General features: G+C 47.8%; 1 protein-coding gene across 2 annotated transcripts in view; it reads left to right on the top strand.

The window, feature by feature from the left end:
- The first annotated feature begins 7505 nt into the window (after positions 1 to 7505).
- PLA2G6 (phospholipase A2 group VI) overlaps positions 7506 to 25474 on the top strand; it is a 51455-nt gene continuing 33486 nt past the window's right edge. For both annotated transcript variants that reach the window (XM_036866595.1, XM_036866596.1), the window contains exons 1-2: positions 7506 to 7533; positions 16049 to 16437. In XM_036866595.1, the coding sequence (XP_036722490.1) occupies positions 16139 to 16437 (299 nt within the window). In that variant the 5' untranslated portion in view covers positions 7506 to 7533; positions 16049 to 16138. The remainder of the gene's footprint in view (positions 7534 to 16048; positions 16438 to 25474) is intronic.

Here is a 25474-nt window from a genome sequence, read left to right as displayed (position 1 = left end):
CTCCCGGTACGTCCAACCCACCACAGTCACAGCGCCACTCAGCGTCACCCTCCCAGCCTGCACCCCCGCTCCCCACACCACACACTTCTCAGATGGGCTGGTGACACCACCTTCCACTCAATCACCCTAGAGAGAAACCAGGCCACCATCCTTGCCTCACCCCCGTCCCTCAATCCCACAGCTGACCCGTCACCAAGTCCCCGTGGCCTCCTAAGCTTCCCTCCATGCTCTCGCTCTGCTCAGCCATGGTCTCAGTTCAAATCACAGCATATCTCCTCCTGGACATGGCAACGGCCTCCTGCCTGGTCTCCCTGCCTCCAGCACCTTCTAATCCAGCCTCCAGGGGGAAAGTAGAGAGAGCTTTCTAAAACCTAAATTGGACCCGGACACTCCTGGGCTCAGAAACTTCCGTGGCACCCCACTGCCTTCAGAACGAAGTTGAGACTCTCTCCACAGACCTTCTAGGCCTGGCCTCTGCCTCCTCTGACTGCCCAGCTCTCACCCCTCCCTCTGGGCTCTTCCATACCGCCACGCTTTGGCTCTTGTAGACCCCTCAACCGGAAACTCCCTCCCCAGTTGCAGCTTGTCCTTCAATAGCCAGCGCACAGGTCACATTCTTCAGCGAGCTTCCAGAATAACCCCCCGGGCGGACCCAGGCTCCTGCCCTCACAGTAGGGATGGCCCCCTGCACGATGGCACTTTTCCCTCCGAGTTCGTGTTCCGTGTTTTTGTGGCTGTCTTCTCCTCTTAATCCACAAGTTCTTTAAGGACTAGGACTACATCTTTTCATTTTTGTGTCCCCAGTGCCTAGCCCCGGCCGTCATGCAGTTGTGGCACAGTAACTATTTGCTAGATGAATGGAGGAGTTGCCCTTGCTCTGCTGGGGCTGGGCCGTGTCCTAGGCTGGAGCAGTGGGGCAGGCTGGGCAGGGGAGGGAGGGAGGGAGGGAGAGGGTATGGTTAATTTCCTAGAAGGTCCTTCTGCCCTGATAGTGGAGGCTGCGTCCACTCGCCGGCTGTCCGCCGTGCCCTGCCTGACCACCAGTGGCAGGATCCTCAGGGAGTCCCTGCCATTCCCCTTGATGACTACTGCGTCCCAGAGACTATTCGATTCAGCCTGCTCACAAACGTGTGATTTGCAGCAGAGTTTCGGGAGCCCCTGGGACATAAACGAGGACCACCAGGACAGAATGTAGATCATCCAGGATAATTCAAACACGCTTGGTTGTCCAGTGGGTTCTGCCCATGTTCTTTCTTCGGGACCTCACCTCCTCTCCCTGCCACCTCACTCAACGTGCCTGGCCCCTGTCATCACCCAAGGCTTCAGACCCCCCTCTCTGCTCTTGGCCTCTGGTGGTCTTCTCTATCCTGGAATCACCTCCTTGAGGGCTGAAAGGGCCTCTGTAGGATGCTGTGTGCCCAGCACCCTCTTTTCTCCTGATAGCTCTGTGCATGCCCAGCTAGGGTGGGAGCTGCCAGAGCTGATGAGCTCGGGGGTGGGCACACAGCCCAAGCTGACTCAGTGAGAGTCGTTTCCAGGAAGTAAGGGAAGAAGCTCAGGCCATTCCCAGTGCTGAGAGCTGTAGGTGGTGAGGGGGCTACGTTCCTCAGTCCTGGGCAGAGCAAGCCAGAGAAGAGAGTGAGATGGATGTGCTGAAAGACAGAGGCCGTGGAGGGCCTGCTTAAGGCTCACCGTGAGGTCCCTCCAGCATTTGGCTGGTCACCTCTTTCTTGGATTCTGGGAGATTCTCTGGTTACTTTCCAGTCTTTTCGCCTGTTTGCCTGGGCTAATTTGAGTCGGGTTTCTGTGGCTTACCATCAAGAGAGTCCTGACTCATTCTGGTCTCTTTCTTCTTAATCCCATAGAACCCTGTCCCTCTTACTCAGTCCTCTCTTCCAGAAAGCTCTAAAATTATGGTGGTATTGCCATATTAAATTAATTTATATACATTTTAGAAAACTTTAGGCTGAAGACTGACTGGGAATATGATTTACAGTTGATTAAGCAGGGAGGTTTCTGTCATCACAAACAAAAACAGAACCTCGTTGCCTTGTCAATCAGTGTAGTTATTTGGGATATTTGCAATTATCCTGGTTCCTCTTCTTCTGGCCGCCTGGTAGGACTGCATTTCCCAGCTCCCCTGAGGTTGGGTATGGCCATGTGATGCGCTTCGGCCAGTGAAATGTGCAGAAGACTCACATGTCACTTCTGAGCGGTGGCTTTAAGACCCAGGGCCTGATTCACTGCATCCCCAGCCCCATGTGGAGCAGGAGCCCCCTCGGCCTGGGTTCCCGAGTGACTTTGATAAACAGAACGCCCCACCCCCACCCTCCCACATCAGGTGTTCAGTGTGAACAAAGATGTTAACTCCTGTTAAGCCAACGAGACTGTGGGGTTGTTCGTTACTGCAGCGTTCCCTAGCCTATCCTGCCTGACAGAGTCTGGAACATCATGCACTGTCATTTCGTGATTTCTTCAGGAAGACCGTATTTGCCTTTATTCCAGTGCTTTTTCACAACAAACAATTATCTCTGTATTTGAGGCAACTTTGTATTCAATTGTGAACTTTAAGGACAGGAATGGATATCTTTCCTGCGACCCCACACCACCAGGAGTGAGGCCATGCAGACAGTAGTAGGCACTTCATAATTGCTGGCTGAGGATTTCCCTGGTGGTACAGTGGTTAAGACTCCGCGCTTCCACTGCAGGGGACACGGGTTCAATCCCTGGTCGGGGAAGATCCTGCATGCTGCACGGCGCAGGGGGGAATAAATCATAATTGCTGACTGAAGAAACTTAAGTGAGGATGAGAAGCCCAGGAGAAAGAAGAAAGGGATGAAGGCTTTGCACACTCTGACCCTCATGAACCCCCCGTTGGACCCCGTCCTGAGAAGCCATATCCTGCATGATCACCAGCACATGGGCTGCATCTTTGTCTGAAATGCCGCCTGCTCAGCAGTCTCTCCAAACCCTCCCCGTCCTTCAGGACACAGGTTCAGGCCAGCTTCTTGGCCAAGCTTCCCTGGCCCCCTGGCCCTGAGAACCAGCCTCCCCTCAGCCCACAGTCTGTCCTGTGAGCCCCTGAGCTGGGCTGAGGGACCCCCCCAAGTGGGGAAATCCTGCCTTTGTTGGCCAGGACTGGCTGTCCCCCCTTAGGCTGGGAGCACACGTGGCTGCAGCCTCACAGCTCAAGGTCACCTGAACTTGTTTCCTCCCTGAGGAGGGCACAAGCCCCGATGGCCCCCTCCTCAAATCAGAGCCACCTCATTAGTGTAATCATTACACAGCTGCCTTGTGGCCTCTGTGCCCTTCAGTCACCTCTTCCACTGCAGCAGAATGATTTTTTTTTCTAGTCAATTCCCTGCCTGTAACCATTCCGGGGCTCCCATTGCCCGCAGGGCAAGGCCCTCATCCTCAGCCTGGCACTCGTGACCCTTCGTGCCTTGCCTCTGGGGCTCACCTGCCCATTCACCTGTTCACATACCAGGTTCCAGCAACACTTGACATCTTGCCGTTCCCCAAACAATCCACACAATCTCATGATGTTGACCTTTGCCCATATGGCTCTTTCCACCTGGCTTTCTTACTTTCCTAATCCAGCTGGCAAACTCCTATTCAACCTTTGAAACCCAACTTAAGATCAAGGGTTGGTAAATTTTTTTTTTTTCTATAAAGGTCCAAATAGAAATATTTCAGGCTTTGTGGGGCATACAGTTTCTGTCATGATGACTCAACTCTGCCACTGTAGAAAGCATATTCATACATAAGCGAATGGTGCTGTGTTCCAATAAAATTTTATTTCCTGGAACAGGTGGCAGGTGGGATAGTTTGCCCACCCCTGTTCAAGAGTCATCTCACAAATATTCCCAGAAGACAGAGTTCAACCATGCCTTCTCGCAAAGCCCTCTGTACCTTACACATTTTATCATAATACAAACCCTGATTGTAATGATTCTACAGTTGTGATGATTAAATGGGATGGTGGTCACACCATCGTCTCTCACCTGGGTTGCTGCAAGAGCCTCCTCACTGGTCTCCCAGCCTCTTCCCTGCCCTTACAGTCTATTCCTACAGAACAGACACAGTTTGTTAAAATGTAAGTCTGACAGGTCACTCCTGTGCTCAAAAACTTCCCGTGGCTCCCCATTTCCCTCAGAGTGAAAGCTAAAGTTTAAAAACTGTCCACAGTGTCCTACAGGCCCTGATTTCCCTTCAGCCTCATTGCCAACTACACTCTCTCTCACTCTACTCCAGCCTTAATAGCCTCTTTGTTTTTCTTGAAACAAGTCAAGGAGACTCCTGTCTCAGGGCCTTTGCTCTTGCTGTTCCCTCCATTTGGAACACTTTCCTGGGTTATCACAGGGCTGGCTCCCTCGTCTCCCTCAGGTTTTTATTTGAATGTCTCCCTTCTCGAGGAGATATGCGGATATATGTATATGTATAGCTGATTCACTTTGTTATAAGGCAGAAACTAACACACTATTGTAAAGCAATTATACTCCAATAAAGATTAAAAAAAAAAGTCTCCCTTCTCAATCAGGCCTTCCCTGACCACTATTTTTTTTTTTTTTAATTTTATTTATTTTGGCTGTGCCGGGTCTCTGTTGCAGCACATGGGATCTTTAGTTGTGGCATGAGGACTCTTCACTGTGGCATGCATGCAGGATCTAGTTCCCAGACCAGGGATGGAACCCAGGCCCCCTGCATTGGGAGCATGGAGTCCTACTCACTGGAGCACCAGGGAAGTCCCCCAGGCCACTCTTTTAAAGCTGCAATCCTCCCCTGTCTCCCCTCCCTGCTTTTACCCCATAGCATTTATCACCTTCTAACACACTGTATTTTTTCCCAACTTTTTAATTATAAAAATGTTCAAACACACAGAAAATGGAAGGATGAGTACAAAGGCACTCATGTACACAACCCCAGATTCAACACACTAGGTTTTTTGAAAGTAAGATGGTAATATCATGACACTTCACCCAAAGACTTTAGCAAAACACACTCTATGTCTGACCTCTCTGTCTTGATTATTGTCTGTCTTTCCCAACAAGACTGTGAACACTGTTAGGGCAAGGATTTTGTCTATTGTCTTCGCTGTGGTTTCCTCAGCACCAAGAACACTGCTTGACACATAGTAGGTCCTCCTGCAGTGTAGGGAAAGAAAAGTCAAGACAGGTCTTGATTCTGGTTCTGCCTCTCATTGACATGTGACTCTGTGAATCATTTCCTCTGACAGAATCTTGGTTTCTCCATCTATAAGGTGGAGATAATAGTACTACTTCTCAGGATTGTCGTGAGGATCAAACAAGGTAAAAGTGTAAAATTCACCATGAGCATGTTCGTTAATTTCCATCTAACTCTTTGAGGAGGGGACTTGGATCGACTTTGGGCTCTGGGATGATTGTAGCTGCAGGGTCTAGCACAGACCCTCAAGAGAAGCTCTTTGACTTGAACTGCTCCAAAGCAAAATCCAGCAGAAACCGAAAGGAGTACCTTCCCAGTGCTTACTTGCTCCCCTCCCTTTCCACTGCTTGCTCATTCAGTGCTACCTACTAACTCCGGGTTCTTCATCTCTTGCTTTACCCACTCATTTAATAGTTTTCACCAGAAACACCCAAGGGAGGGGCACTCAACTTCATCAGGCCTTGAGTCTATTGTATTATTTTCTTCTATTTATTACTTTCTTTCTACTCTATTTTATTAATTTCCTCTATGGATCTTTTAGTGTTTCTAAACATTGATCCAGATGATTGATCTCTCTTCCTTGGCCTTTTCTGCATTTCAGATTCAGTTGTGTGTCTGTGTTGCCAAACCTGCCTTGTAGACTCACCTTGAATACTGGAGAGTATTTGCTGAAGAATGGGACTCATCTTGTTGAACCTCTGAGGTTTCCCAGGTCAGATTGCTCAGCAGTGGGTGGAATACCTGACCTTTTGCAAATTCCCTGATAACCATCGCCCTAACTTTAATTGTTTGGGGTGCGGAGGGCAAGATACATTTCACTGAGAATTCTGAGTCTTCTTCCCATTCTCTCAACTCAAAGCTGAAACTCCGAACAAAATTTTAATCTTAGTTTAAAGGAACAGTTTCTTCACCCGTGAAATACGAACAAGAGTAACTACAATCCCCAGATGGTGGATGTGAAGTCAAGTTACTTTGTAACTGGCAAAGCTCTGTACAAATAGTAGTTACTGTGGTTAGTTTTATTAACTTGTCTAGATTCTTAGCTAAATCTTGCCCCAGTTACATTGGCTGCCCCCAGTCTGGGCACTAATATCTTGGGACAGACAGGCAGAAATATTCTTCTATTCACAGGAATAACAAACAGAAACTGCCCTTCCCATGCCAACAGAGAGCAGTTTGGATAATTTATCTAGGTCTAGGGTTGGGGAATGATTAGGGGGAAGAAAATGTGTCCAACCAAGCCTGGCAGGCTGGACAGGGGACATGATCTGTTCAGTCAGAAGCAGATTTGTGACTAAAACCCAGCCTCCTCCCTTCTATTTAACGCATTCTCAGCATTACTAATGATAACAACTGTCATTTATTTTTTAGTATTTTTATTTATTTATTTGCCTGCCTCCAGTCTTTGTTGTGGCACACGGGATCTTTGTTGCAGCACGCGAGATCTTTAGTTGCAGCATGCGAACTCTTAGTTGCGGCATGTGAGATCTAGATCCCTGATCAGGGATGCAACCCAGGCCCCCTGCACAGGGAGAGCTGAGTCTTAACCACTGGACCAACCACCAGGGAAGTCCCACAACTGTCATTTATTGAAATCCCACTATGTGCAGGCAGGGGGACTAATTTATCTCTAGTCATCATAACAACCCTGTGAAGTATTACTGTGCTCACTCTCAGATGAGGAGTTCACAGAGACCAAGTCATTTGCCCAAGTTTCTACTAAAAGTGCTGAAATATTTACTGAGATCGGCTTGAGGAAGGGCTGCCAGAAACCAAGGAATAATTTTTTTTTACCATAACTAAGTATTTTTTGCTTATACTAAAAAATCATTGGTTGTTCAGCTGAAATCGAAATTTAATCCCGTATTTTTATTTGCTAAATCTGGCAACCTTAGCTTGGAGGTACCCGGCAAAATCAAAGCAGGTTCCTGCGTGTTATGCCCTAACACATCTTTGTTGGTTTTGTTTTTGTCTTTATGAGCCGTAGTAAAAGTCAGGTTCAGACTTCAGGCCTCTGACCGTTTTAGTGGGCGGAGGGCGGAGAACGGAGAGACCCCTGCCCCCCATTAACATGTCTGCCAAGGAGCGGCAACGCGCACCTTCCGCCCCGCACAGACGTGGCCGCGCCCCGCCGCCGAGGATTGGCTCAGCCCAAAGCCCGGCCTCCCTCGGCCGTGGGAGCCCCTTCCATTGGGCAGTTACAGAAGATGGCGGAACCCCGCCCCTGCCTTCCTCTCGCGAAGCACAGGCTTCAGTGACTGGCGGAGAGCCGTGGCCGGGTTTGTCACGTGGCCCGGGGCTCGTCTGTTTGCGGAAGTAGAAGGAAGTAGAAGTGCTGAGTAAGCCGAGGTGAGTGACGGCGCGGGGAAGGCGGGGCCAGGGGCACCTTCCCCAAACCTCCTCGGTGCCCCAGACTCCTTGGGCTCCACCCCGACCGTCCCGCGGGTTTCCCTCTTGTTCCCCGATTCCGAGGCATGTCCTCCAATAACCCTTTTTTGACCCCTAAATGCCCCCAGCTTCCACCCTTTGATCCCCCAGCGTCCCCAACTCCCATCCTGTGACCGCTCTTGTCTCATCTCTAACTTGTGTTCCCTCAGGGACCCCAGCTCCGACCCTGGGTTCCCCCTCAGTACCTCTTTCTTCCCTGTGCGTCTCTCCTCTATCCCGTCCCTCACTTTCTGAGTCAACCCCTTCCCGTCGTCCCCCAACTCTCATTGCCTCTTAGTGCCCCCAGCTTTCACTCTGGTTCCCATTCATTGTTCCCATCTTTCTTTCTGTGCCTTTCTAAGTGCTCCCGATTTTTCCGCCTCTGTGTGTTCCCACCCGATCCCCCACTGCATCTCTGTCTTCTGTGTCCCTCCATCTGTCTGCCCTGTTCTCCATCACTCTTCCCCGACTCCCTGCTTCTCCCTGCTTATTGTCTCCCAGGTGCCTCCAGATTTCATCTGTGCCTACGCCCCCCATGCTCCCTCCTTTCCCATAGCCTAGTCACCCCAGAGTCTCCCAATCCCCCAATCCTGTGTCCACCTCCTGCTCCCACCGATGACCTGGAAGCTGGTGACAGGAAGTGTGTGACCCTTGTGACCATGTGACTGGAACGGGCAGGCCGGTGGGTGTGGGACAGGGAGGGCACAGGGCTCAGGGATCTATGCTCATTTTTTGTATGGACTACTCACATGACCTCAAATACCTTCCCTTCCCCTAAACTTCTGAGTCTTTCCCTTCACCTGCCCTGTTACCCACCCAACAGGATGTCAGGCAAGTTTGGTTTGGCACCACAGATGCTCCACCCTTGGGCTGAATGCAGTGTTTTTGTTATTGTCTCTGCCTTAAAAATTTCCTGGAGTTTGTAGGCCGTTTCCTGTCTGAGTCTCAGTTTCCTCATCTGTGACAGGGGGATTGTATTTCCTGCCCTCCTAAGGCTGCCATGAGGTTCAAAATTTGAGAAAATGTAGAAGGCAAAGCTTTGTAACCAGCATGGTCCTGTACAAATGCATGGGTTTGCTATTGTGTCATTGGCAGAAAAGGGAAAGGGATAGAATGAAAAATCAAGGAGGGAAAGACAAGTCTTCGCATTTAGCATTTGGCAGATTTATTGACCATCTGCTATGAGTCAGGCTCTTTTATATGTTATTCTTACCATTTATTCATTCATTCCTCATTTATTTCATAAATATTAGTGGACTGTTTGCTATGTTCTAGGCTACGTTCGTAGCCAATGTTACTCCCATTTAACACAATAAGGAAGAGAGGGCAATTGAGTTGCCTGAGTTCACACCAACTGATGTGGTTGGAGCTAGAATCTGAAGAGAGTACTTTATAACACCAGAGCCTGTGGTGAGATTGCTGTGCTCTGTAAGGGTCACTACTGTTGTCTAAGTGTCCAGGGCACTTTTTCCCTTCCGTGGGTTACTTTCTTATTAAATGACAGTATCCTCAAAACGGAATTTCCTTCTCAGCAGAATGACATCACCAAGAGATAAAGGAAGGAGGAATTTAAATGCAGTGTGTGTGTGTGTGTGTGTGTGTGTGTGTGTGTGTGTGTGTGTGTGTCTGCATGTATGTACTGGGTGTGTGTGGGAGGAGGTAGGGGCTGTAGTGAAGGGGAGGTCTTGTGTTACAAGCTTCACTTTATAGAGTGTGGCTCCTGGGAGATCATTTTAATAGGTCCATGCCTTAAATGCCTCTTCTCTTTTTTTGTCCATCCTCATTTTTTTGGGTGATCTCATCCAGTGACATAGCTTTAAGTACCATCTCTACTCTGACTCCATCTTCCAAATTTATATCTCCAGTCCGGTCCAGACATTTCCGCTGAATGATAGACACACACATATTTGCTCCCTCAACATCTCAAACTTAGGAATTTCAAACTTAAAGTACTTAGAATTAAGCACCTGATATCCATCCCCTTCATCCCTTCCCTCACCCTCTACCAAAATCTGTCCCTCACACGCACTCTCCCGTCTTTAGGAAATGGCAGTATTCTTCTTTCGGTTGTTCTGGCTCAAGCTGTGACATTATCCTTTTTTTAAAAAAAAATACATTTATTGATTTAGTTATGGCTGCGTTGGGTCTTCGTTGCTGTGTGCGGGCTTTCTCTAGTTGTGGCGAGCAGGGGCTACTCACTGCGATGGCTTCTCTTGTTGCAGAGCATGGGCTCTAGGCGCACAGGCTTCAGTAGTTGTGGCGCATGGGCTCAGTTGCTCCGTGGCATGTGGGATCTTCCCGGACCAGGGCTCGAACCCGTGTCCCCTGTATTGGCAGGTGGATTCTTAACCATTTCGCCACCAGGGAAGACCTGTGAGATTATCCTTGATGCCTCTCTACACCTCGCATCCAGCCAGAGTTAATATCACTCCTTTGCTCCAAGCCCTGTAATAACTTCTCCTCTCAATGTACCTGCCTGGCTCCCTGTTACCTCTCTGACCTTACTGCCTTTCTTGCTGTTCCTGGAACTCACTGGGCATGGTCCAGCCCCAGGGCCTTTGCACATGCTCTTCCCTCTGCTTGGAAGACTCTTCACCTACATACCTGTATGGCTTTTGCCCTTATTTCTTTTAAGTCTTTATTCAAGGTCAAGTTCTTGTTGAGGACTTGTTCACCGTATCTAAAATTTTAATCTCCACATGGACACTTCCTATCTCCCTTTTTTCATTTATTTTTCTCCTTGGCATCTAATCAGCATTCTGAAACTATGTTTTTTGTTTTTTTAATTTATTTATTTTTGTTTATTTATTTTTGGCTGTGTTGGGTCTTCGTTGCTGCGCACGGGCTTTCTCTAGTTGCGGTGAGCGGGGGCTACTCTTCATTGCAGTGTGCGGGCTTCTCATTGCGGTGGCTTCTCTCGTTGTGGAGCACGGGCTCTAGGCACGTGGGCTTCAGTAGTTGCGGCACGCGGGCTCAGTAGTTGTGGCTCACGGGCTCTAGAGCGCAGGCTCAGTAGTTGTGGTGCACGGGGTTAGTGGCTCCGTGGCATGTGGGATCTTCCTGGACCAGGGCTCGAACCTGTGTCCCCTGCCTTGGCAGGCGGATTCTCAACCACTGTGCCACCAGGGAAGCCCCCTGAAACTATGTCTTTATTTTGCCTATTTATCTTCTTTATTATAGCCCCCTCTGAAATAGAAGTTCTAGGAGGGCAGGGATTTTATCTGTTTTGTTCACTAGTGTGTTCTCAGCAGTTGTAACAGTGCCTGCCACAGAATTGGTCCTTGATAAATATTTGTAGAGTGAATCGTAAAATGGTCACCCTGTTTCATGCCACCAGCCCAAAAACTTCGTAAAGTCATCGGGGTCTCCCGTGCTGGGGAACTCCAGCAGCAGTTCTGGGCAGTTTGCTTCCAGCTGTGGTCCAGCTAAACAAAGTGGGTGAAAGAGACACCTTTTCCTTTTCGGAAAGGCCATTTTGCTCTGGCTCATATGAATGGCAGTGCACTGTTCCATGAGGGCCTTGGCTTTTGGCACACAGGGGTCTGCACATCAAGCCTCACTCGGCCACGTTCCGTTCGGGATTTCTCCTGAAGGCAGCTTGAGGATTACGAGCTGGGGCTCTGGATTCCAACTAATTGGGTTCAGATCCTGGCAAGTTACATCACCTCCTGTGCCTCAGTTCCCTGTGTGTAATATGGGAAGAAGTATGCCTTCTCTTATGAGTGTTTTGAGGAATGAATATGATCATTACCCCCAAACTTGGTTAGGCATCTGGTGCTCAGTGGGTGCTGGATGAATGGGGTAGTGTTGCGGGGTGCGAGGTGACAGGAGCCAGCCCTCCCCCATTCCTCGATGGCTCAGGGAAGGGTCTGGGAAGAGCTGGGGTCAAGGTGAACATTTGGAGGGATGTTTTGTTTGGAGGCAGCCTTGGAGGCCCAGACGCTCGGATGAGAGGTAGAAATGACGTTTGACCTGATGCCTACGTTCATCCCGTCTTTCCTCGTGCACTGATTGAGCGCCTGCGTGCTCCGTACAGGCGCTCTGCCTAGTGCTGTCAGGAGTCCGAGGAGGAAGGCGTGAGTCCAGTCTCCAGGCAACACCTCCCATTTCCTCTCTCTGGGCCTTGTTGCCCCGTATGCCAGACAGGGCTAGCGATCGCACTGTCCCTGTCTCATGGGCATTTGTGAGCTTTGAGGCAGCTAACAAACGTGAAAACCCCCTGCCAGCCATAAAGCGAGGTGGCCTTGTGAGAGGATGTGCCGCGGGCCAGCATGCAGTGATGCGCTCGTGGGCCGGGAGGTGCAGATGGCAAGGGCTGCAGGAAGGAAGTCCGCGGGGGTCAGGGCAGGCGGAGCGCTCTGATCTGACCCCGTGTTCTCAGCCCGTCCTGCCAGGGCAGGGCACGGGGGTGACGTCGGCTGCACCGGAGGCTGTCCTGTGCCAGTCGTTCCAATCATGGGACATCCTGTCATAAGCAGCTGGGGCTCACAAAGCCTCATTTCCAACTCAGGCAGTTCTGTGTGTGCTTCCAGAATCCCCACGTGGCCCGTCCCGTGAGGTCAGGCACCTGGCCCGGCTGTCCTGGCACGCCCCTCCTGAACAGCCACCCTGCCCCTCTGGTCCAGCAGCGAGCTTGACGAGTTTCCCTGTCTGCAGTATGAATGAGCTCAGCTTCAAGCATCGAATTTTCCAGATCAAAGCCCAGCAGGTGCCCCGTAAAGGTTGCCCTGTGCTGGGGTGAGCTCCTGGGCATTTCTGTTGTGGTCGGAGTGGGTGAGGAATGGGACATGTGGTCTGTTACCACCACACAGGGTGAAGAGAGGAGGGAGGGGTGCCTCAGAGGTGCTGGCCCCCCGGGGCCTCCAGTTGGTTCATTCATTTGTTCTCATTCATTCACCAAACATTTATGTTATGCCCACTGTGGGGCGGGAACAGCATGCCAGGTGCTTGGATAAACCCATAAAGGGGGGATGGGCCCCCCTCCCCCCAACCAGCAGATACGGCATCACCACCCCAGGCTAAGTGGTCAGTGGGCGTGCACTGGGCAGGGTGGGGCACGGAGGAAGGCGCACGTGCACCCAGGGCTGGGAGGAGGGGAGGCGCAGGGTGTGATTCTTGGAGGAGGTGGCACATAAACTGAGTCCTGAAGGATGAGAAGGGGTTTATTCATCTGTCTGACAGCCCTTTCTTGAAAGCAGGCTCTGGGGCAGGTGAAGACGGCAGGGAGGACAGTCCAGGCAGGGGTCGGGGATGGGTAGGGGGGTGGGGTGAGGGGGTGCGGGTGGGGTCGTGTGCGCAGGGGCCCTCCACGCTCCGAGTGGCAGCTGCTCCCCAGCCCAGCGCCCATCCCTGCAGCTATGCCGGAAAGAACCTGGACTCCAGGGTCAGAGGCGGCGGGGACAGGAGGAAGGGGACAGAAATGAGGCCAGCCTGTTACGATCGGTCCAGGATGTGGCCCAGGGTTTTCATTTCCTTTCTTCCACCGCGTGATGACAGTGGCCACTGTTTGTGTGCCCAAAGTGGCCAGCGTCCCACTTTCCCTCCACTGTGTCATTTCATCCTCACGCCTACCCTGGAAGGCTGGAGGAGGGCCAGGCCTGTCCTTTCTGGGGCCAGGCTGCTGTCGGTGTGTGTGGGGGGCACCCTCGCCACCAGCGCTGGGGACCCTGAGGAGGGAGGCTCTCCTCTGGGGCGGGGCATCTGCCTTCCATCCAGCTGGACCCTCACGGTGACTCTCCTCCTTAACCCAGGTGGGCCGCGGGCGCTGGACGCTCCCGACTCCCCAGCTCCCTGTGAGCGCCTCTCACGGTGCTGCGGCCTGCCCTCTGCGAAGCCTCTGTGCTGCTTTTCTAAGCCAGGCCTGACCCGCCCACGCCTCCCGCCCCCGACTCCCCACATGCAGGCCCCAGAGGCTCAGCCTACACTCCCACTTTCTTTAAAAAATATAATAATTTTCTATACCATTTGGAAAATAGGGGAAAGAAAAAAAAATTTGCCCATGAACCTAATACTCTCATCTACCCTTAGTATTTTGGTATGTTTTCTATCAGTTTTTTTTGTTCGTTTGTTTCGTTTTGTTTTTTGCTGTGCGTAATTTTTACTCAGTTAAATTATGTTTTAACAAACTTTCTTTGGACCGAGTCTGGTGTTAGAATTGATAGAAGTAAAAAGACCCAGTACCTGCCCATACGAAGCTCAGACTCCAGAGCTAGCCCATCTGGGCTCCAGTTCTCACTCCTCCACCTACTAGCCGTGCGACCTTGGGCCTGTTACTTTACCTCTCTGTTCCTTGATTGTCTCATATGTAGAATGAGGATAAGCATGGTAACGATTTCATAGCATGGTGGTGCAGATGAAATGATTAATATATGTAAAGATCTTGGAACGGGGCCAGAGTACAGAAAGAGCCACGTGAGTGCCTGGTGTGGTTCGTGCTGTGAAGTGTACAGTCTGGCAGGAGGATCATGGCTTCTCCAGCTACAAAAGGAGGCATTCTGGATAGACAAAACAATGCAGACAGGCAAGGAGGTGCGAAACAGCATTGCTTTCTGGAATCGCGTGTGGTTTGGAGCTGGCAGGGTGGGACTGATGGGGAGAGACAGGACGGGCAGGCAGTGGCTTCACAGGCCGAGCTCACAGCCCAGAACAGCACAGGGAGCGTCATGGACTCATTGCCACCGAGCCTATGACGACGCCACGTGCTTTCCCTGAGTTGTTACCACCTTCTCAGTAGCAGCCTTTAGTGACCACACGGTGTCTTGGGGGTCACGTGTCATAACTTACAATTCCCCTAATGCTGGGTATTGAAGTTGCTTCCATTTCTGTGTCAAAACAGAAATTGTTATAAAGCATATTGCTGTGCATGCCATGTGTTCTGTTTTGGGGGAATTTCTTTTCCGGATACCAAGTGCCATGCCTTCTCTTGGGGTCCCAGCCCCTCTCCCCTGGCTGTGGGGAAAGGCGCAGGTACCCAGCTCCTCTGTCCTTTCAGCTCCCAAGTGTGGAAGAAAGAAGGACCTTGACATAGGTCTAAGCATCCTCATGAACGTTCTCATTTAATCCTCACCGCACATGAGAGGCGAGCGCTGTCCTCATTTTAAAGGAGGAGAAACTGACTCCCACAATCTGCTCACACCACATCAAAAAAGGAAAGACGTTACAAAGCTTCACAGCGTTTTCAAAGCTCTTCAATCATGTTCTCTAAGCCTCAGTTTCCTTATCTGTAAAAGGGGGTGATGGAACTAAAGAGGGCTAATGTTTGTTGAAAGTTACTATCTGCCAGGTACTGTTATTAGGCTCTGTTGTGATCCCCATGTTACAGTTGAGGAAACTGACTCAGAGAGGTTAAGTAACTTGCCCAAGGTCACACAGCTGGTCAGTGGTGAGGCTGGGATTTGAATGCAGTTTTGCTCCCAAGCTGCACTGTGTGCTTTGGCCGTCTGCCTCATACAGTTTGTGAGAATTAAATGAGACAATTACGTGCAGTGCTTAGCTCAGGGCCTACTACCTAGTAAGTAAGTAAGCGTCTCCTGATGTGATGATTATTGTTGACCCTTACTGCCTTTTTAGATGATTCTTTTTAGGCCTCTTGCTTTTCCTTTCATCCCTAACGTTGATCCTCCCTCCACCCATAGGCCAGGGGATGACTAGTATCCACTCACATGTCCACTCTCTCCCACGGTGCCCACACTCCCACGCTCTGTCCTGCAACTGACCTGCTCTTTTGGCAGGTGACATCCTGGCACAGAGGCAGGGGTGGCCTCGAGCCGATTGTCATGCAGCTTTGGTGGCACTGCCTGAGGAAGGTAGTGTGCTTTCTGGGAATCCAGGAAATAACAAGACATCTGATTCTGTCATCCAAACTGGGGACAGTTTCCATAGCAGAAACTGTGACCCTGTGGGTAGGAAACAAAATTTCCACCCAAACCTATGTCACTGTTTCTAAGTCTTTGCGTTCACGCTCATTTCCGCGGAGCTTGCTCTTGCGTTCTTTCAGAGCTCTTTGGGAAGCCCGTGGTAGCAGGAACCAGAGGTTTTAGACAAATGCCCCTGATGGAGTGTGAGATGACCCTGGTCCCCTTGTGGCATCCAGTAGAGAGGGGACACTGGTTTTGTTTGTGGAATTCAAATGACCAGTTCCCTAAGCTCTTTGTTCCTAAGCTCTTTGAGTTCCCAAAAGTCGACTCCATACTTTACAGGGTGAGAACACCCCTTTTGCACAGGGCAGTGTCGCCCATCACGTGCATTCACATCTGCCATCTCCTTTGATCACAACAGCCCCGCACTGCTGATGAGGAAACTGGGTCTCTTTTGGGGAAACTGGGTCGGGGGCAGGACAGTGCTGGTCACCTGTACACAGTGGCAGCCCTGAAACTTCTCATCAACGCTTCTTCCCTCCCACTCAGTGCCGTTTCTCTTTCTTTCCCCTCCTTTCCAGGTCCCTCCAGGCCCAGAATCCGGGGAGCAGCGCTGGTGGGGAGCCACCTGGGTGCCCGTGCAGGAAACCGCCGTGCGTGGTGAGGTGGGCATGGGAGACCGAGCCCGGCTGACCAGAGACCCCGTTTTCTTCCAGACTGAGGGGGAAGGTGGCGGGGCCTCCCCGCCGGCCCCGCGGAGGATGCAGTTCTTTGGCCGCCTGGTCAACACCCTCAGCAGCGTCACCAACTTGTTCTCCAACCCATTCCGGGTGAAGGAGGTGCCCGTGGCAGACTACAGCTCGAGCGGCCGGGTCCGGGAAGAAAGGCAGCTGATTCTGTTCCAGAACGCTCCCAGTCGCACGTGGGACTGCATCCTGGTCAGCCCAAGGAACCCCCAGAGTGGATTCCGGTGGGTGATGGTCGTTGCCCCACACACACTTCTCGCCTCTGACTCCTCCCAGGTCTCAGCCTGGAGGTCCCTTGGCCGAGAGCAGCTTCTTCAGGTTGACATCTGAGGGGTCTGTTGGGGGTGGGGCCGCTTTTAGAACGGAGGGAGGGGCTTCCCGGACTCGACACCTTCCGGCCCATCAGGGTCCCGGCAGCAGGGGCTGGGGCTGGAGGACTGTTGCCTGCCTCGAGGCTTGACCCATACAGATGGAGGGAGGGAGGAAGGATGCGGAAGCTGAGAAGGTCAAATCGGGGAAGGCCCAGGGATCATCTGTAGCCCTGGGTCCTTAAGGCGTGACTGTCCTTGTAGGGGCTGGTTGGCCGAGGTTTGTTCAGGGGAGCCTGGAAGGGGTGGACAGCTGCTCTTCTCCGGGCATGCTGGGCCCCCCTCCGTGGGCTAGAGGAACGTGTAGGAATCCAGGACAGGGCTGAGGGAGCTGAGCAGCTGCAGGACCAGTTGGGAAAAGGGGAGAGGAGTGACCAAGGATCCCCAAATGCAGGGTCCAGGGGAGCTTGGCAGACTGGGGCTGAGTTAGGTTAGCGCTGATGGTGCTTCATTCGTTCACCCATCTGGCTGTCCTGTCATCCAGGGGGTGAGCTGGGATGGAGGTTGGAGGGTGGGAAGCTGGAGCGGAGGTTCTGAAGAGCTGCAGAAATGGTGATGCCAAGGCCTGGGAGTCACTGGGAGTGAGGGCTGTTAGGGGGATGGGGGCACTGTGCCAGAGCCCTGGGCTCTTCACTGGGGTAGTCATCGTGGGGGGTTCCCCACTGATCCGAACACCCTGTGCTTTGTGGAGAGAAGGCTTGGTGTGCTGGACTTCCTCTTCAGGGGGCCGAGGTCTGTCTTTTAAGTCTCCTCCTTTACTTGCCTGGAGGGCTTTGTCCCCAAAGTACTAAGTGTGTTGGATGGAGGTGTCAGGATCCTGCTTCCAGCCTCCAGGTAGAGGGGCTCCTATTGTTCTGTAACTGCAGAGCTTCAGGTTGGGGGAGGGGATCAGGGTCTTCCGAATCCTCAGGTTTTATTCCCTAAGGCCTGGGAGTCCCACAACACCCAATGGGTGGAGAGTTGGATGCTGGCTGATACAGATGGCAGCAATGATAGTATCGCGTTATATTAGTGCACGTGAGGCGCTGGTCTAACTGTTAGCTCCCTCTGTCCTCACCACAGTCCCCAGAGGTAGGGCTATTATTGACCCCTTCTTACAGAGGAGGAAACAAAGCTCAAAGAAGTTAAGTAACTTGCCTGAGGTCACAAAGCCACTCATAGCAGAGCTGGGGTACAGACATCCTGGCTCCAGAACCCACCTCTTCCTTTGCCTCCAGGCGGGCCGCTTTGCAGCGTGATGAGCTGGGCCCATCCTGGGCCCCCAGCCTGACATATGGTCCAGGCGCCTGGCTCTTCTGGGGTGAGCCCCGTGGTGGTCACTTGTAGCACCGCCGTGTACATTGTGATAACGTCCATACTTCTCTTCCTGGTACGAGTTAATCATTTACTGCTGACATTGATTTGTGACATATGCTGTTTGACGAACCCTGCCAGCCCCTCGCTGGTATCTCAGCAGAAGCAGGGCTGCACTTCCCAGGAATCCTGGGAGGAATGATCAAAGCGTGTGTGACATGTGATCTTTGCTTCTCGAAAGGGGACTGACTTTTGAGGCCCTCTGTGCTGGGACTTTGCCTAGACACACACCCTAAGGTTTGCCCGTTCACTGTTTATCCAGCCCGCAGCCCATCTCCACCAGCGGCAGGTCTCTGCCCTCCAGGGGCTCAGGCAGTAGCCAGAAAAGGTGGATCAGGACCCGGCATTCAGTGGGGTAAATGTGGGGTACATGGGCTTGTGTCAGACTCATGTTCCCCGGACAGACCTTCACTCTTTACACAGTTTCTTTGCCCTTGTTTTTCCATCTGCTAAGAATGCTCTTCCCCCACTCCTTGGCCTGCAACTCATGTGTCCCTGCTCTGTGAGCCTGTGCTCACCCCTCTGTTCTCCCTCAGCAGTGTCTGTACCTTTGTCCGCCCCTCTTGCCACGGATTGCCACATGTCTGTTTGCACATCTGTCTCCCCCACCAGACCACAGAGCTCTGGAAGGACAGGGCCTGGGTCTGAGTCAGTATTCCATTGTATGTATGTACCACATCTTCTTCATCCATTCATCTGTTGATGGATGCTTAGGTTGCTTCCATATCTTAGCAATTGTAAATAACGTTGCCATGAACATTGGGGTGCATGTATCTTTTTATTTACTTATTTATTTATTTATTTGGCTGTGTTGGGTCTTTGTTGCTGCGCGTGGGCTTTCTCTAGTTGCAGCGAGCGGGGGCTACCCTTCCTTGCGGTGCGCGGGCTTCTCGTCGCGGTGGCTTCTCTTGTTGCGGAGCACGGGCTCTAGGCGCGTGGGCTCAGTAGTTGTGGCTCGTGGGCTCTAGAGTGCAGGCTCAGTAGTTGTGGCGCACAGGCTTAGTTGCTCCGCGGCATGTGGGATCTTCCCAGACCAGGGCTCGAACCCGTGTCCCCTGAATTAGCAGGCGGATTCTTAACCACTGCGCCACCAGGGAAGCCCTGCTCTTGAGATTTAAGATTGGTATTGCACTGACTCTATAGATCAGTTTGGTAAGAATTGACAACTTAATACTGTCTAGTCTTCCAGACTATAAACCTGAAATACCCTCCCACTTATTTAGCTTTTCTTTCATTTCTCTCAATAATTCTTTGTAGTTTTCTGCACATTAGTTTTGGACATATTTTGTTAGATTTATTCCTAGTGTTTGACATGTTTTGATGTTATAATAAATGATATTTTTTAATATTTAATTTTCTACCTGTTTGTTGTTGTATATAGCCAGGCAGTTGATCTTTTGTATATTCATCTTGTGTTCAGCAACCTTGCTAAACTCATTTATTAGTTCTAATAATTTATCTGTAGGACTTTTTGGATTTTCTGAGAACATAATCATATCATCATGAACATAATGACAGTTTTTGCTTCTTCCTTTCCAATCCTTATACTTCTCATTTATTTTTCTTGCCGTACTGCACTGGCAAGAATGACGAGTAAAATGGTGAAGCAAGCATCCTCACCTCATGCCTGTTTCAAAAGGGAAAGTTTCAACATCATACCATTAAGCATGATATTTGTTCTAAGTTTTTTGCAGATACCCTCTGTTGCATTAAGGATATTCCTTTTTAGTCTCAGTTTTCTAAGAGCTTTCTTTTTTAAAAATTCATGAATAGGTGTTGTATATTATCAAATGCTCATACTGAAACAATTGAGATTTGCATTTATTAGCTCGTTAGTTTCTCCTTTATTTTGTCAGCATGGTGAATTATACATTGATTGGGTGATTGGTTGGTTTTGAGACGTTAATGCAGCCATATGTTCTGGGGATAAATCTCTCCTTGTCATGATGTAGCATCCCTTTTTGTATATTGCTAGGTTAAATCAAATATTTGTTTAGGATTTTCAGCACTATATTTATGAGAGATATTATCCTATAATTTTCTTTTTAAAAAACATTCTTATCAGGTTTTGGTGTCAGCTTTAGCTGGCTGCATAAAAAAAGTTGAGAAGTAATCCTTCTATTTTCTGAAAATTGTTTAAGATTAATGTTACTACTTTCTTAAATGTCTGGAAGAATTCATGGGTGAAGCCATCTAAGCCTGGAGTTTCCTTTGTGTGAAGCTTTTCAATATGTATTCAATTCTTTAACAGATATAGGGCTACCAGATTTTCTCCATCTTCTTGTGTCAGTTTTGGTATGTTGGGTTTTCAAGAAATGTCAGATTCATTGGCATAAAGTTGTTCATAATGTCCTCTTTTTTTCTTTTTAACATCTGAAGAATCTGAAAAGATGGTACTTTGTGTTTTCTGTATTTCTCATTGAGTTTTGTTAGGGGTTTATTGATTTTTTAAAGTCTTTTCAAAGAACCAACTTTTGACTGTGTTTAAGCCAAATGCTGCTGTATGTATACTAATGCCATTTCCCCTGTCCATTAGCTGTTTTATTAATGTTTAAGTAGTTAAAAATTGCAAAATGCATCCTTGACTTATTACAGTCTGCCTTTTTAAAAAATATGTTTATTTTATCTATTTATTTATTTGGCTGCTTTGGGTCTTGGTTGCAGCATGTGGGATCTTCTTTGCCACGTGTGGGATCTTTTTTTTTTTTTTTTTTTAGTTGCGTCACGAGCGATCTTTAGCTGCGGCATGTGAACTCTTAGTTGCAGCATGTGGGATCTAGGTCCCTGACCAGGGATGGAACCCAGGCCCCCTGCACTGGGAACGCAGAGTCTTAGCCCTGGACCACCAGGGAAGTCCCACAGTCTACCTTAAATTGGTACTTTGACACTTCCCTGACAATGCAGAAACCTTTGAATATTTCAATTCCATTTATCCATCTCATCAACTTTTTGTGATGTATTTTCATTTTAATTAAATATATATGTAAATATTTCTATCTGTATACCCACAAACATTTTTATTGTTCTTAGAAACAGTCAATTCAGGGAATTCCCTGGCCGTCCACTGGATAGGACTCCATGCTTTCACTGCTGAGGGCCCAGGTTCAATCCCTGGTCAGGGAACTAAGATCCCACAAGCCGTGTGGCATGGCCAAAAAAAAAAAACCCAGAACACAGTCAATTTAGATTTGCCCACATAATACCTTTTCCAGTGTTCTTTATTCTTTCCTGCATTATGTTGCTTCCATCGGAGATAGTTTTCTTTCTGCTTAATTCTCTTAGTGCAAGTCTGTTGACAGTGAATTCTCTGTTTTTCTATCTCTAAAAATGACTGTATTTTACCTTTATTCTTTTTTTTTAAACTGAATAAAAATGTGGGGCTTACCTCAGTTCCCTGAGTAAAAATGTGGGGCATACCTCAGTGTGCTTCCCTTTTCTCTAAAATCCTGGTCCGCTATGCCTTGCCTGCATTTGGTTCTCTCTAGAACCTTCAAATATTTGTTTGAATTTAATCCTGCCTTTATATTTGTTTTCACCAGGAAGGCTAGTCTGGTACAAACTCCTCTGTCATAGCCAGAAGTGGAAGTTCATCTCACAAATTTGATATGTACTATTTGCATTGTCATCAAGTCAAGATAGTTCCTAAATTTTACCATGACTTCTTGTTTGAACTGTAGATAATTTGTATGTATCTTGGTTAATTTGTAAACATATGGGAAATTTTTCATTATCTTTTTGTTATCGACTTCTAGCTTAATTGCATCATGGTTGGAGAACATAGTCTAAATATTTTCAGGTCTTTGAAATTTGTTTAGATTTGCTTTATGGCCCAACATGGGTCCAATATTTATAATTTTGTGTGTGTGTTTCAGAAGAATGTGTATTCTGTACTTGATGGGAATAGTGCTTTATATATGTCTGTTAGGTCAAGTTTATTAATTGTTCTATATCCAATAGGGATTTTTTTTTTTTTTTTGGTCTGCTTGTTGTGTAAGAAACTAGTAGAGTATGTTAAAATCTATCAGTGTGACTGTGGATTTGCCTAGTTCTCTAATTCTGTCAAGTTTGACTTTATTTTGGAGCTTTATTATTAGATACATAATTATCATATTTTCATAGTGAATTGAAACTGTTATCATTTCGAATTATCCCTCTTTGTGTCCAGCAATGCTTTTTACCTTAAGCTTTACTTTTTCTGATATTAATATAGCTTCACCAGGTTTCTCTTGGTTAGTATTTATATATTTCCTTATAACTTTAATCTTGTAAAGAATATGTAGTTGTCTTTTCTTTTCCCTGTTATCCAGTCTGTTATTTCTTATATTTATTTGGAACATTTAGTCTATTTATACTTCATGTAATTCTGATATATTTGGGTTTAAATCTACTGTCTTACTGTTTGCTTTTGTTTTGTTATTCTTCCACGTATTTTCTTTTCTTTATTCCTTTCTTTCTTGTCTTCTTTTTATTTTTTGGTTTTTGTTTTGTTTTGTTTTAGCTTTATTGAGATGCAATTTACAAAAAATAAAATTTACCAATTTTAAGTGTATCATTCAGTGGATTTTGATAAAGGTACACACTCATGTAACCATCACCACAATCCAGATGCACAGCTTTTTTGTTATCCCCCAAATTTCCTCCATGCTCCTTTGTAATAATGCCTCTGCACCCACCACAGCCCTTAGCAAACACTGATCTACTTTTTTTTTAAAAATAAATTTATTTATTTTATTTATTTTTATTTTTGGCTGTGTTGTGTCTTCATTGCTGCGCACAGGCCTTCTCTAGTTGTGGCGAGTGGGTGCTACTCTTAGTTGCGGTGCGTGGGTTTCTCATTGCGGTGGCTTCTTTTCTTGCGGAGCACGGGCTCTAGGCACGTGGGCCTCAGTAGTTGTGGCTCACAGGCTCCAGAGCACAGGCTCGGTAGTCGTGGCGCACGGGCTTAGTTGCTCCACAGCATGTGGGATCTTCCCAGACCAGGGCTCGAACCCGTGTCCCCTGCATTGGCAGGCGGATTCCCAACCACTTTGCCACCAAGGAAGCCCCAACCCTGATCTACTTTCTATCCCTATAGTTTTATCTTTTAATCATACAGCATGTAGTCTTATGAATCAGAGTTTTTTCCCTTGGCATAATGCTTTTGCAATTCATGATTGAATGTTTCCTTATTATTCCATTTTTCCACCTCTTTTAGCTTGGAAATTTATACTCTATTATTATCTTTTAATGATAGCTTTTGGGAGGTAGTTCTCCTTGGGTCTCTTGTGTTTCTGTACATCTTACAAGCAGAGACTCTGACTACTTTTTTTCCATACTGTCTTTACAAGGATGTTTGTATTGTGAACAGCCTTGGAAGATAGAGGGAGGGTCTTTCTCTCCAGCAAAGGGTAGGTTTGCTTACTCTTCTATATAATAAAGATAATATTTTCCTCCAGAGCAAAGCTTAGACAGATTTTCTCATTGATGATTATAACAGATTCAAGTTCCCTACACTCAGGGTTTCTGTCTTCTAATGCAACATGAGCAGGTGTCACCTGACCCTCTTCATGTCACCCTCTGGGAAATGGATCCCAGGGAATAGGCACAAATGCTGATACTCTGGCACAAATGCTATTGCTGTGAGTAATAAATTGCCCTTTGTCTTTGATCCAGGAACCTTGTGTCTTCTGCCAGCATCCATGAAACTGTGTCAGGCTAACTTGTTAGTTTGCAAGTAGGGTAAAATCTGAAACCCTTCACAGTTCTTTTATTTATTTATTTATTTATTTATTTATTTATCATCTTTATTGGAGTATAATTGCTTTACAATGGTGTGTTAGTTTCTGCTTTATAACAAAGTGAATCAGTTATACATATACATATGTTCCCGTATCTCTTCCCTCTTGAGCCTCCCTCCCACCCTCCCTATCCCAACCCTCTAGGTGGTCACAAAGCACCGAGCTGATCTCCCTGTGCTATGTGGCTGCTTCCCACTAGCTATCTATTTTACATTTGGTAGTGTATATATGTCCATGCCACTCTCTCACTTTGTCACAGCTTACCCTTCCCCCTCCCCATATCCTCAAGTCCATTCTCTAGTAGGTCTGTGTCTTTATTCCCGTCTTGCCCCTAGGTTCTTCATGACCATATTTTTTTTCTCAGATTCCATATATATGTGTTAGCATACGGTATTTGTTTTTCTCTTTCTGACTTACTTCACTCTGTATGACAGACTCTAGGTCCATCCACCTCACTACAAATAACTCAATTTCGTTTCTTTTTATGGCCGAGTAATATTCCATTGTATATATGTGCCACATCTTCTTTATCCATTCATCTGTTGATGGACACTTAGGTTGCTTCCATGTCCTGGCTATTGTAAATAGAGCTGCAATGAACATTTTGGTACATGACTCTTTTTGAATTATGGTTTTCTCAGAGTATATGCCCAGTAGTGGGATTGCTGGGTCGTATGGTACTCTTCACAGTTCTTGATAGAACCCTAGAGATTGTAACACACATCCTTGGCCTTACTGAAGTATAATTGGTACTTTGGCCTCTTCCAGAACAATACAAGGGGCTTAGAACCCTTTAACTCCATTTATCCCACTCGAGACTTCTATGCCATGTATTGTTTTTTATTAATATTTTTATTTTAAACCCAACAAGACATTATACTGTCAATATTTATTTAGATTCACTCACATATTTACCATTTTCATGGTGCTTAATTTTTTTCCTGCATCTTTGACCATCCATCTAGGATCAACTTTCTTCTACCAGAAGAAAATCCTTTTGTATTTCCTTTTATTTGGGTCTGCTAATGTCACAGTCAGTCAGTCTGTCTCTCTGGTGCATTTGTTTGTTTGACTAGTGAAATATTTTAATTTCAACGTCATACTTGAAGTTTGTTTTTTTTTTTCTGGGTGTAGAATTCTCAATGGCATTTATTTTCTTTTAGCTCTTTAAGGATGTCATCTCATTATCTCTGGCTTTCATTGTTGAGCTGCATTGTTGAGTCTGATGGTTGCCCTCTGAAAACTTTTTTTCTCTTTGCTATTTTTAATGTTTTCTCTTTGCATTTTGTTTTCAGCAGTTGTTACATGGCACATGTGTCAGTTTTTGCTACGTTACAATATGTTGACCAATATGTGTCATTCTCAGTTATTGCTCTGCAACAAACTCTCCCAGAATTTAGTGGCTTAAAACAATATCAATTATTTATCCCACAAATCTGCAATTTGAGCAGAGCTTAGTGGGAAAGGCTCAGTTTGATTCTACATAGTATTAGCTGGGATGGCTTGACTGCACGATTCACTTATAAGATGACTCACAACTGGCAAGTTGGTGCTGGCTGTTGGCTGGGAGTTCATCCAGGGTTAAGGGTCCAGGGCCAAGAGTCATCTCCATGGTGCTTCAGCTTCCCTGTGGTATGATGGCCGGGTCCCAAGAAAAAAGAGATAGAGGCTTCCAGTCTCTTAAATCCTTGCTCTAGAAACTAGGACGGCATCACTTCTGGCATATTCTTTTGATAAAGCAGTCACAAAGCCAGGTTAAAGGG

The sequence above is a fragment of the Balaenoptera musculus genome, chromosome 10 (assembly GCF_009873245.2).
Source record: "Balaenoptera musculus isolate JJ_BM4_2016_0621 chromosome 10, mBalMus1.pri.v3, whole genome shotgun sequence".
Taxonomy (NCBI): domain Eukaryota; kingdom Metazoa; phylum Chordata; class Mammalia; order Artiodactyla; family Balaenopteridae; genus Balaenoptera; species Balaenoptera musculus.
This window is presented reverse-complemented; position numbering and strand designations above follow the sequence as displayed.